This window comes from Amblyomma maculatum, chromosome 11, assembly GCF_055883805.1.
Source record: "Amblyomma maculatum isolate TAMU_Amacu chromosome 11, ASM5588380v1, whole genome shotgun sequence".
NCBI classification, from domain to species: domain Eukaryota; kingdom Metazoa; phylum Arthropoda; class Arachnida; order Ixodida; family Ixodidae; genus Amblyomma; species Amblyomma maculatum.
Genome location: NC_139354.1, coordinates 27,724,894 through 27,738,733, shown reverse-complemented (window position 1 = coordinate 27,738,733; position 13,840 = coordinate 27,724,894). Strand labels below are relative to the sequence as shown.

Genomic DNA, 13,840 nt, shown 5'->3' with positions numbered 1-13,840 from the left:
GTAATTACAAGCATTTCAAACCAGTGTAGCAGACGGTGCATGCACCTAGCGACGTGTCGTGGAGTTGAACAATTTATCGGATATTGCATATAAACGGGCGCACGAGAAGAGTCTTCAACCAGCACTACCTAGACTCAACCCAGGCCCACTAAGTGTGAACAGTCTGCGGACAGCGTGCAATCAAGAGCTTGAGACTGAAGCATGGCTTGGTGGAGCTAAATCCGTTACACTGCTTAAGGTTTTATAAATTCCGCCGCGATTACCGTGTTGAAACTGTGTGCAGCCGTCAGGGGCATGAGCACATGCGGCGTGCAAGAAACGCGCGCGACGCATGCTTTTCAGAAGTCCAGGAAACACAAAGCCAAAACCCACTATAGTCCATATTGATGGCTGGCTTTCATTCGCAGTGCTGTATATTGATATCATGAAAGCTCACGTCTTTCAGAACACCCGAATAAAAACCCCGTCCACTCGCTGAGTTTTTCTGCAACAAGCAACTACAATGCCTGACGACCCGATTGCGCCTGTTTCTACGTCATTTCTGGCTTCTAGCAATGGCCGCACTATTTTCGGTTTTAGCTTGAGAAGCAACAGGTTTTGTGAGTGATTCCTGAAACACTAGCTTCAGTTACTAATGCTATATTTCACTTTTAGTGCTCTCTCTTAACACACCACTTGAAAACACTGCTTTTAAGGAGCAATAAATTTTGGCTACAGTTGGCCTTTAAGGGAATGCGTAAAAGGCCCCTTACTGAGGCCCCCAAGTTGTTTTTTTTATATATAATGTGTATTGCCCCAGGGCATTAAAAAATGGCATAAAAAAAGGGGGGAGGTGTATTAATAAAGTCCAAGAGGGAATGATAATGTGGTCCCTGCCTCCAAGCAATGTATATAAGATGGCGGGTTGTTTGGTGAGCGACCCATACTGCCAGGTGCCGAATCCTCATTGGCTTGAGCGCCGAGCAAACCCATGACACGTGGTGAATATATGCCTCAGCATTCTGCGAGATGCAGAACAGGACACCCTGGACATAGATTTAGGTGACAGAAATGAGGTCCCCAAGTTTTTATGCAACTGTTTCAATATACAAAAGGGGTGCCTATTGATGCTCATTATCATCATCACTGTCCTCATCATACTATGCCCCAAGAGAATGGGGCACATTATTAGGTAGTACTTAAGCCAAAGCATAATGGTACAAAAATAATGGGCTCATTATGACATACATATCGAAGGAAGCCCTTGGGTTCTACAGTTAAGTGCCATAGCCGCTGAATCACCACAGCAGGGTGGAAGAAGAAAAAACGTTTAAAATAGTTAAATAGAATTGCTGCCATGACATGAGGACTACTTTTTATACCTATGACTAGAACAAAAGAGACGCATTAAATTAGTGCAACCACGGCAACTGCACTCGCCGCCCAAACTATTTGAGACTCACAGGAGTTTACGTACGTGCACAATTATTCTGAATTCTGAAAGCTAATACATGCATTAAATGTGACTTGTGATTTTGGAAGAGCCATCTATTGCACAAGCAAGATAAATTTGTAATATGCTGAATAGCGACAAAAGCACAAGCCTTTTATTTATGCTATTTATTTGTTGTTTCACTGTTCAGCCTGCTAATAACGAAAATAAATGGTTTAAATGGTTACACAGAGAAAAGGACCAGCAAACAATGCACTAAGAGTAGGGACCCAAAATTCGCCATGAGGAAAGGAATGAAAGAGAGGGTGCACATGAGGAACAGACAAAAAAGCATCACAGTAAAGTGCTCCACATCAATTTTGGCCACCTAGGTTAATCAACGTGCACTGACACAGCACACAACTGGAACACCTTTTGCATTTCGCTTCCACTAAATTTCAGCTGCCATGGCTGGCGTCTGGTTTTGATGACCCCAGGATCAAAAACCTCCAAGTTACCATGGCGGATTTAATACAGCCCACTAGGAATACATTTCGCCTTATTTGCATTACTTTTTTTTTCCCTGATAATGCATTGGGTTTATTGTGAATGAAAAATTTAGGATGCATAATCAGAGCTTCTTCGCTGCGAGTGTTACTCTTTCAATGAGTTCATCCCCCATACACCCATCACCCTGCCCTTGTCCTGAACAGAAAAACATTACACAATGAAGTCATGTTTTTTAGTGTGCTCCATGACCTTTCACTGACATCCAGCTGCTTCCATGGAACAATGCCATTGTTTACTTTTCTCACTACCTTATCCATTCATGAATTCTCAAGATTACACACCGTTTCTATATTCTCCCTCCCCGTTGGCAGATAACACCGCTGCTTATCACAATGATTGTCTGGCTTCTTCGTATTTTTAGTGCACTTTCAAAGGCTGTGTTTGGCATCTTTCCTGCCAAGTGGTGCACAACGAAGTGAAGACGCCTTCACCTGACTACAGGTGCTTGGCTCCTGTGCCACGTGGCTATATAGGACCACTAAAACACAACCGACACACCTTGAAACAAGAAGCAGCTACCAAGTGTTACACTCCACCACAAAAACACTGCACATAAAAAGATGAAGGTCAACAGAAAGTCAACATGACATAGGCACTGCCACCCTATTCATATTTTGACCCTTTCTGACACAGAGCGTTATTGTCACCAGGAGTTTCCACCAATCTCAGCTTTCCATTTCACTTCCAGTCTGTTGGTCAGGAGTGCACTGCTGATGGGCCACATACAAGTGCGACTAAGTATGTATAGGAAATGATACGGGAAATGATACTGGAAGTGATACGGGAAGGGATACGGGAATTGATATAGGAAGTGAAGTCGTGACGCACTCAGTCAGATGTTTCATACAGCCCTATCTGAAGGGTCAACATCCTGGCCACCTAGCAGGAGTGTAGAAGCATTGGTTATCAAAATCAGTGGTCCCACGTTACTAAGGACCAGACAAGCAGCAATTTTAAGGTAAGCCTACCCACTTATCAGCCTTTCAGGATGCGAAATAAAATTAGCAATCCCAATCCTCCAGCTAGTAGAATGACCATACATGACATGCTGTTTTGCTGATGTGAAAAAAAAAATATAAAAAGAGCTTTGATGAATATCAACATAGTTTGCCAAACATTGAACGCAAGCTCCACCAATGAAGTAAATGGCACTAGCAGTAATTAGTGCTGAAGGTTTTAATACTTGACTCCATAAATTTTGCTGCAGTAGCAGCAACTTCCCGACCCAATCTCCGCATTTTAAAATCTACATGCCATGCTATGCTTTTAAACTGACGTGCTAGCAACCTGCACTGCGCATTTCGATTCTATTTCATCACGGCAACAGTGCCAGGTTATTTATGCTCCCATCCCACTAGCTGTTGCTTAGTGCACCAAACGAGATGCACACAATAAAACTCATGTAAATGCCAATTTCTATTCAGTGGATAGAATGCGGCAAGAAGCATAGTTATTAAAGCTTTCATGTATGCAGGAACAATTAGACGAGGAAATTTCTGTTCATGGTAGTGCCAAACTGTTCAGTATGTAGCAGCTGATGCCAAAGCAGCTAACACCTCTACGAGTTAAAGCATTTACAGACTGTTCTATATTGTTGCCGCCAAACTACTTGGCTATTCTGAAATAATTAAACAGACCAATAAAATGACCCCATCCGCCAGCAGTAAGCAAGTGACCTGCACCACTATGTGACAACATTGTGTGCAGTCCGACATTTGACAAAGAAATTAAATTTTCCTCAGGGCTCAGTGCGCTATGATGGGTCACGTGGCATCTTCAGCTTTACTTGCAATGGCGGCAACACAAAGTCACTCATACAATGGGGTGCTCGCCTGCAGACGAGGCCCGACAGTATGAACCATCAGCCCAATATTGGACCGTGTTGGCAATGCACTGATCTCATCCAACCGGCCATCACCAACTTACTTCCAGTACTGGGACAATGTTTTGTGTTGGCTGAGTGATAACGCCTCAAAAAAGAGAGTAAACTTAACAGCAAAAGCAGCCCGAGGTGAACCATGAGGCAGCACAAAGAAGTGCGTGATCCTACTCAAGCATCTTACATCTTTCACAGACACTACCCAGAAATGATGCCAAAGTATGTCAATAGCTTGTCAGACCAGTCTCAAAGCTTGCCCCTTTTAATGAGTCCACATGAACATGGCATGTGGGCCTCGGAAAGCAATTCTGCATTAAAAACGAACAGAAAGAGAGGTAAGGACTGAACTCACCTCAGACTGATGCCACAGGCGCACCGGGCACAACTGAAGGAGCAACGCAAGCAACGTCTCCAGAGCAGGAAACACTTTCCGGCTGCACGGACCGGCTTGCACCGTCTCGTCGACAAGCCACAGCAAGAGCCGATAGGCCTCGGCACAACAGCTGCCCGTCCTCAGATGGGAGCGCACCACACTGCACTGTGCCACGCGACGGCAGGACGACCACAGCTCGGCCAACGTCGACAGCTGCGCCTCCTGATGAGTGGCCACCTCCACATTTGTGCTTTCCTCAGTAACGGACTCGTTCAGCGACTCAACGGATTGCATCGTAATAAGAGGCCTGACCTTCCGCAGGAACTCCTTCGTTTCAGTAGCTAGAAATTGCGTGAACGCTGAGAGCGCGTTAGACTCGCCATCAACCAAGGGCTGCAACAGACTGTTTTCAGTGCTCCCGCTGTCATCTTCTTCCTTGACAGTATTTACATAGGCAAGAATAAGGGTTTCTATTAGAACCAGAGCTGCATGCCTGTACACTGGGGCGACGGCAGGTGCTAGCAACTGGTACAAAAGCTTCATCTGCAAACTGTCAGGCAGGAACACTGAGGAGGCATCAGCGCCCAGGAGCGAAAATGCAGAGACCGAAAACCACAATGGGTTCAGCTCCGGCTCTGCGTTCACCGCATTTGCAAAGTCAAACTCCAGAAAACACGGCAATGCCACCTGCATGCAGATGAGCTCTCGAAATGGTGATCGAGCAGCTTCCACAACAGCTAGCAAGTGCCTGCCAACCGAAGCCTGTATATCTGCATCACCATGATTCAAAAGTGAGGAATACGTTACGCACGTCCCCTCTCCTCGGTCTTGGCGTTCACGACAAGTGAAGCACGCGTGGGAGAACAGGCCCAACTGCGCGCACAGGCACTTTTGCAGCAGCTGCAAAATCTGCTGTTTTTCTTCCTCGGGTCGTGAGCCAAAGTCTGAGAGAAGCGGCACAAAGACCTCATCAAGCGCCATGCAGCAGCAGATGCCGCAACGGGACAGGGCTTGTGTCGACAGAAACGGAGCATTCAGAAGGACACTAGACAAAGACGCAATGCAACATCCTGAAGAGAGCTCCGACATGCTGTGCCTCAGCTGTGTCCCAAGCAGTGCGTCGTGGTGATGAAACGCAATGCCCTGCCTCCGCGCAGTCTTGGCCCGCTTCAGCGACAGGACGATGTCCGCAAGAAGACTGCTGATGATGAGGCAAGACGAGCGATCAGAGGAACACAGCGTTGCTTGAAGGCTGCTGTGAGAACATAGCCGATGCACGGCTTCCACAACCCAGTTCAGGCTTCCCTCTGAGGACGGGAAGCTTCGAATAGCGTCCCGAATGAATATCAATGCAGCACACATGCTTTCCACCACCGATTCCGAGTCTCCAGCATCCAATGCGGGTTGACACGTGTCAAGGAGAGTCGAGAGGACACGGTACTTGCGGATGGATTGATGCGAGTAGCCGCACCCAGAGTGAAGAAGCTGAGATGTCGCTGTGATGATGAGGCGCAAGACTCTACGCTGAAGAGATTTGGAACTGGGCTGTCCCAGCAGCTGCTTCAGCTGTGACCCTCCCTGAGGCGAGTGAGAGAGGCTGTTGAACAGCTCCAGTGCGCCGGGCAGACACAGTCCCGATATGGATGTAGCAATGGCTTGCCAACGATCACCCTTGTGAACTGCCCCACGACAGGACTGGGTCAAAAGTGTGACAAGGCAGTGCAGTAGAAAAGATGGTGCAACGCGTGCACTTGCGACCTTGGTTTCTTTGTCGGTAAGGGCCTCTTCGAGAGGTGCACTCCGGCGCGGGTCTAAACGATCTTCCCAACCCTCGCTTGCAGAGTCCAATGGGTCCTTGTTGGAAAGAAACAATGCAGTAGACGTCCGCAGCAGCAGCGGTGAAGGCACTTCCATTTGCTCCGAATCCGTTGAGTCGGAGCTGTCCGATGCTGATTCTGCTTGTGGTTTCTGTCGACAGCGGCGGTGTTTCAAACTTGTCTTGGTCGGACTTGCTGGAGTGACGGAGCAAGCCATGAGGTCCCTCTCCTCAAATTCCCACTCGAATGTTCCTTCAAGAAAGTCAAAACAACAGGAAGTAAACTTTTGCAAACTGAAAAGCTGCACGTTTGCTGATCAATAAGTCAAGAAAGGAATAAATTGTGTTTCAACGATTCGTAAACCAAACTTGGAGTAAAATTTTATGCTCTTCATACTGACAAGCGTTTAAGCATGTGAGAAAAAGTGTGGCTTTTGTTGGGCTGAAAGCTTCAGCAAAGGCAGGATATCTACTTCAAAATCACCATTGCAAAGTGTGAAAAAGCAGCCCAATATAAATGCAGTGTAAGCCATAACTTATTCACGATCTTCTACAATACTATTACTCAAAAGAAAATGGTTCGCACTAAATTGCAATGAACACAGCCTTATTAGTAGCAAGGTCTAAAAGCTCTGCTGCTGTCTGTCTGTGCCTAGCTCGATTTCCCTTACAAGCTCTCCATCGTCTCTTAAAAAATGTAGCAGTGAAATCACAGAAAATTAAAATGCCACTGAAAGAGGCAGATGCCCTATCGTGACCCCAAACAACTCGGAAAAAAGGTGACCATAAAGTGATGTGAGAAATTTGCATAAAATAAGACTTACAATGTTGGCCTAAACTTATAAATGCTCATATATTATAATATTATGCAACTAGTATTTGTGCACATGTTACCTGCATTTACAAATGGAAAATTTTGCGCGAAAGCAGCTTGAAAAGATATGCAAGTAAAATGGAAAGAAGTCACATGCAGCGCTGGTGTTTGCGATGAAAGCACTGTCAAGCAAATGACAGCCATGCATTACCTGGCGACCATGGCTCTTCGAGCTTGGAGAAAAATGCCAAGAGGGATATTGCCACCCTGGACAGCTCCTTACAGCACGGCAGGGACTGCGGTCCAGAAGAAATTTATGTCACACCACAGAAGGGCTGTGTGCTGTTTGTTCCACTTGTTCTGCCTAATTTAAAGTGGCCTCAAATCTGTTGATATTTTCTCTCTTCCAATGCACAGTGACAGCACTTTGTACACATAGCTGAAACTGGCGTCACTCATCGACATAGAAATTTTAGCGTGCTTTATAAGTAATACTCCACTTCGCCCAACTGCCCCTCGCTTTTGCCCAGCCATTTTGGATTAGCAAAATGGACAAGATAAAATGAATTTTCGTTAAAACCCTAGAAAAGCTGAATGAAGTGTACCTTACTAGAATGCATTAGCTCATCAATACTTGCTGCTGATACCCCAAGACAGCGCTTGAATAAAGTGCTTAGGAATAGGCCTACAAAAGTGTCGCACAGTCTCCTTAATATAAGCAGGATATTTTCGCACCTTGGTATCTCGTAGCTCTAAGTCACTCTTAAAAATAAATGTGAAACACAACCAAGGTTCAGTTGCAGCCAGAATAATACAGAGCACATTCCAACATTCTAACTCTTTCTTAGCACATTACATTGAGGACATAGAACATATCCTTCCATTTAGTATTTTCCATTTACAGCACAAATGTTTTTCCCACTGTGTGCTTCCAGGCTGTATCGTCCAGGGTGTTTTGCCAGCAGAATTTTCCAGCCTTTGTACCAAATGTTGCCAAATTCCCACTTGGTAAGGATGACAGGAGTCTGATAACTGAAGTGTGCGCTTCATTATTACGGGTGCAACCGTAACACGCAGCACAGGAGGTAACCTTCCACTGACTTATTTATTTCTGGGAAACCCGTGTAAAAACAGTTACAGGCAGTAGCCATTTCACCAAAAGTAGGAATAACCAAGAGGCAAGCTTCAGGAAACAATGCGAGAACTTTAGGCCCACATCTGAAGCGATCCACGTGTACCTGGGAGCCGATGCGGACGAGAGCCCAGAGTAGTTTCCATCCACGGCCGGACAGCAGGAACTCCCGGCAGGGGGCCGGATCGTCCCCGCTGCATGCCTCGTGCACTTCCAGCATGAGCTGGTGAGCCAGCACGTTCCCAGCACTGATCCACTCACTGCACGTGTCGACAGGGGTGCCACGTCACCGAATGATAGCACTCACTCCAAGCGGGAGCCATGAATGCACGCGAAAATGGCTTATTCGTATGTCATTGGTTCACAGAAAGGGAAAGGCGCAGTATCTGTCACACTTGTTTCCATGGACCCCTGAACCACGTGGTAAGGAAACAGAGGAAGGTGGGAGTGAAAGTGGAAAGAGAGAAGAAGGAGCTGTAGTGGAGGGCTATGGAGTAATTTCGACCACCTGGAGATCTTTATCGCAAAGACGAAACTATGACATCCACAGAGTAACACAACTATACAAGTCAAAAATCTTTTCATCATCCACATCCATTCACTACAGTGGCGAACCGCAGTTAGTTGGCAGCTGATAAATGGTCGTCTGCTGCACAGACATTGAGAAACAATAGATAGATGGCAGGGCTTTGATTTACTCTGATACATAGCACAAGAAAATACTTAATACGTAGGTAAAGATAAATGAGTGTAACGGGCGATGAAGGTATGGCCCGATTTATTCAGCACTGCACTTAATGTGAGGCCAATTTCTAAGAAAAATGGATAGCTGCCTCACTTGAGTAGTGATGCCCCTGATTCTTCGTACTGTTATCGTTTTGAAAAATGCCTTTCTTGATGCAATCTGAGCTCCTTTAGCAGCCGCAATACACATACCAAATGTCGCATATTGCGCAATATAAACCACGGTAAACAGGTGAACACTGCGTCAAGCTTTCTTCCTATAATTATTGCGCCTACTGGAAAAAATATATTGCCAACCTCCTTACAAACCCCTTTTACAACAATATAAAATAAAATAAATAAATATTATAAATAATATAAATAAAATTCAGCGCAATAACAAAGGCATCCCGTAGGACACAAAAGCCAGCAAAAATACGAGAACTCGTTAGGCAACTTGTAGCAAGACACAAAAAGCGATCACTTGTCATAGACGAACATATATAGATGCATGACCTAAGGTAAAAGGTAATCCCACTTTACTGCCACAGGCTCAGTGTGTTATCAAATGTTATAAAGCCACTAGTCAGAGCAACACAATGGACCAAGATAAAAGCAATGGTGTCATGAATAGAAGGGCTACTGATAGCATTTTAATTGCTTAGAGAGTTCTAAACAAGCCTTGAGTCACACACATAACAAAGTATATATAAATTTTATAACTTTTTCCTTGCATTCGTGATCACTTATCTTGTTAGGACAGTGAATGCTCATTCCTCAACTTATTACATATGAGAATTACTGTTTTCTTCTTTTCTCTCCATACACTTTCCGTGAACAGTGGAAAAAAATGGAACACGCAAATTGCAAACAATATAAGTGCCCCAGAAACACTCACGTGAGTTGCACCGAACTTGGCACATCTTGGTACTCCACTATTAGTTTCACCAGGAATATGTCAAGCAGCTGACTCTGCAACTGTCAATTGAACCATGATAAGCAAGAAAGCTTACCGAGGCCTGAAGAACATGTACAAACTATGCTTTTGTCAGTAGAATTAGATACACGCCAAGTGATCCATTTCTGCTAGAAAACTGAAAATTCTTTCACTATTTGCACAGTTCAGGGTAAGCAAAAAAATATGATGTTAGTTGCTAAAGCGGTATGCTCTTACGGCCGACACTTTTGAAGCAAAGGCTGCACTGTTGCTCCGGAGGAACTCCACTTTACACAACAGTCTCTAAACCAAACTACCGGTAACCAGCGTATCATAACTTCAATTTTGATACAAGATACACCTTATGAGGCACAGCAGCCACTTATCATATGTCTCCATGATAAAGACCATATCCTCCCCAAGTGCCCAAGTATTTTTCTACAACAAAAGATTTCCACCCCCCCCTCCACCACCACAAAAAACATCACCTGAATTATACTTCCTATTCACTCATCAAGGGAAAATATGTCACCTCATGCCAAAATTAGTACAAACAGGATGCCTTCTTAATTACAAGCCAGTGGCAAAATTAAAAGCCAATGACACAATAATGATGTGAAAAGAAAAAGCCTACCAAAAGACTCTGAAACAAATGCAGTCAGTCCAATGCACCACTCTTGCTACCTAAACAAGGGTTGTGGCAATGCCGTAGTAGATTTTGGCTCATTTCTGCATCATGCTGCTTTTTCACAGCAAATAAAATAGACTCGGAAAATACAGGTGGGGGAGGTACAGTAGAGAAGGAATGAATTTTAATGACATTCTAGTGGAAATCAAGAAGAAGAAATGGGCATGGGCAAGGCATGTAGTGCAGAAGAACGTAACCGATGGCCACTAAGGGTAACAAGTTGGATTCCAAGGGGAGGAAAGCATAGCAGGGGGTGGCAGAAAATTATATGGGCAAATGAGGTCAAGAAGTTTGAGGGGGTCAAGTGGATGCTGCTAGCAAAGGACTAGATTAAATGGAGTAATATTGAAGAGGCCTTCGCTCTGCAGTGGGTATAGTCCAGCTGGTGATGATAAGTGAAAACACGGCATAGTCCTCGGATTTATAATTACATGAGAATTGAACGGTCTGGTTGGTTAATGTACATGCTATGATGTATAGAAGTAAAATTATAAAATGTGATAACGTGAACTTCTTGTGAGAACCGGAAGAGTTGCAGACCATACCTACATTCCAGACTCCACAATAAAATTGAAAACAAATAACTTGAACAACCCTGCAAACTTGACCTGGAACAAACTCGTGGTGCTGTTTTTCTGATGCAAAGGAACTCAAAAGAGTCTCTGCAAAAGCCTGCTTTATATGTTAAGAAAGGTATAGGATCCTCAACCCATACCCTACAACACTAGGCTTCAGCAATGACTACACAGTATATAGGTGCCAGTTCTCCTGTATATTAGGATAGCTAGCGGCAGTACAAAGTATACTCTTCACATAAACACAGAAACGATGCCGAAGCATTCTAAGCTTGAGATTGCTGCAAACAAATCCCCATAATTACACACAAAAAAAAGTTTCTACTAAATCATACATGCCCACCCTTTCCAATTCATAAACTCTTCATCTTTATTTTCAGGACTTCAGTTACACAAATGTAACCGGTATGAAAAGCACGAGCAAGCCATCAGCTATTCCCCTTTTGCACATTAGCGATCCAGCATTTAAGCTAAGGGATGCTTCAAACTGAAGACATACAATGCACATATATAGAGTCGATTGCCAATGTAACTTCCAAAGAGCATTATTTTTTACAGAGAAATAAAATATAAAATTACATTAATGCATAGACATAACCTAGGAAAATACCTCAACCTAGCAAGGCACCTACGATAGAGAGACCGAATTCTCAGTAAATTTTCACTGAGGCATTGCTCGATCACCATTACAGTGAATTTTCAAGTTTAGAGCAAAGGAATTGGTAGCACTGCTGCATATCTAAAAGCCCCTAAAGTGTCAGTGTCTATCGCATGAAAGTAAAGGGTAAGAAGCTCGAACAAATTAGTGTCAGTTATATAATTTTAACATTTAGCACTCATTTCTTAAGAACAATTTCTGGACCAGCACACTGACCTATTTGCACTCAGAACAGTGGAAGATAATAACTGATAAGATCTGGGCAATAACAGATATAGTGTGATGCATCATATGTTTATCATTCAACAGATAGGGAGAAAGGTCAGTGACAAGGATCCTTACAACATTTACTATTAAGACTGGTATAGTGCTTTGCATGTAACGGTTTGTGAGCTGTGGTAGTCAAACTTATATGTTGTGACACCTTTTGTTTGAGGATGCATGACTCACACATTAATTGCATGCTCAATTTAAAGCGGAAAAAAATATCCCAGAAAATTAAACCTGCGTACCGCACTGTGATCATGGAGAGCCAGTTAATATGTCTCTGCAATGTGACAGCCCGGTACGTGGCTGTGACAGCTCAGGACAGCAGTCAATTCATTCAGCTAATTTGCATTTGATATAACTCAGTAAATCGATCAAAAATTTTGTATCCTGTTCAAATATGAAAATAAAACTTTGTGCACGCGGTCGGATAACCAGCCAGAACATGACGCACATGCAAGGACCTATGCCAACTCTGGAAATTAGGATGCAAAAACCGTTAAGCCAAACCGCTGAAGCATAGCCGCGGCAGCAACGAAACCAGTACACAGCCTTTGCAGCTCCCGCGCGAGTGCATTGTTTCGATCGAGAAATGAAGCGTGCACACCAGCGAGACACGAACCGCATAACAAATGCAATTAGTGATCATTACCTCCCGACTTCGACTCGGCGCGGCGATGAATCTGTGCCACGCCTCTTTCAGTCCGCGGCTCACTTGCTTTTCCGGCATTTGGCTCATCGTCCTCGTTTCTGGACATGCCACTGGACGGGGAGCATTCGCAGGGAGAGAGGAGAGAGAGACACAACAACACAGTCGGCGTCACTCCACAGGTGGTCGATCGGTTTCACGCATGGAATCGCGCACAACACACCACTACGCCACACGTGCGCGTGATCCCTCGATCCGGCGCTACTGAAATGCGAGTGAAAATCTTATCGCCAGCAATGGTGACGCATCGTCGCGTGAGTTCAGTGCAGGGGAACACTAATTCAACCTTATACAACGCGACGGTTCCGCTGACATGTCAGTCACAGGTCAAACAGGGCCAGAACAGAAACTACATGCACCAGTCAATTATTTAGCTCCACAGTGCGCGGTACGGCTATAACTTCCGGCCGGCGGTCAAGGAAGCCGCCAAACATGACTGCGTTCCATCCCTCGACGTTCCCCTCAAGTGGAGATCGAAGCTACCCCGATATGATGCGATTACGACCGCTTCCCCCGCTAGTCGGAAGTCGCCAAAGCGTGCGATAAGCGCCTGACGCCGATAAAGTGGGCGTGCACTCGCCGCGACGTCTGAGTTGCGTAACTTACCAGCCTGGAATCACACTTGCGATTGGTACCGCAACGCAGGAGGTGGCGACCACGGTAATGGCTCAGCGTCCCTTCCTCAGGGGTCGAACTAATCACAGGTTATCCCTGCGTCGTCGGCCTCCATTTCTAGTGAGTTCGGCAAGCAGTCGACGTACTGGCACGTGACTGAAGCACCACGGGACATTGGACCCAATGTTTTGATCCTCCAGCTTGATGACATTCGACAAATCCGCACTGAGCAAAACACGCACAGGAAAAGGGTCGAAATGAACCGCTGCGGCGACACTCGAGAGAAGTAGGGCCAGCTGTTCCAAATTTAAAACTGTTAGAGCGAACACGGAACAAAAACATGATACACGATCTATGGTAGGGAATGGACAACTACGATCAACATGGAACACCTGCAACGCCATATTGTGGCAACGCGACTGCAAATGAATCATTGGACTAGCAGACTAATTGATTTATAGGAAGGGAAAGGCGCGGTAACTGTCTCACTTGTTTGCTGTGGACACCTCAACCGCGCCGTAAGGGAAGGGAGGAAGGTGGGAGTGAAAGTGCAAAGAGAGAAAGAGGAGCCGTAGTGGAGGACTACGGAGTAATTTCGACCACCTGGGGATCTTTAACGTGCGCTGACATCGCACAGCACACGGACGCCTCTTCGTTTCGCCTCCATCGAAAC

General features: G+C 45.1%; 1 protein-coding gene across 2 annotated transcripts in view; it reads right to left on the bottom strand.

The window, feature by feature from the left end:
* Positions 1–13,505, bottom strand: part of mv (lysosomal-trafficking regulator mauve) — a 110,832-nt gene extending 97,327 nt beyond the window's left edge. The window contains exons 1-6 of one of the 2 annotated variants that reach the window (XM_084583257.1): positions 13,159–13,505; positions 12,496–12,605; positions 9,617–9,696; positions 8,102–8,255; positions 7,075–7,159; positions 4,213–6,302 (exon numbers count right to left, since the gene is read on the bottom strand). In XM_084583257.1, coding sequence (XP_084439383.1) covers positions 4,213–6,302; positions 7,075–7,159; positions 8,102–8,255; positions 9,617–9,696; positions 12,496–12,582 — 2,496 coding nt within the window. In that variant the 5' untranslated portion in view covers positions 12,583–12,605; positions 13,159–13,505. Of the gene's footprint in view, positions 1–4,212; positions 6,303–7,074; positions 7,160–8,101; positions 8,256–9,616; positions 9,697–12,495; positions 13,094–13,158 lie in introns of those variants that run through there. The other variant, XM_084583258.1, reaches the window with a different exon arrangement.
* Between the last annotated feature and the right edge of the window lie 335 nt (positions 13,506–13,840).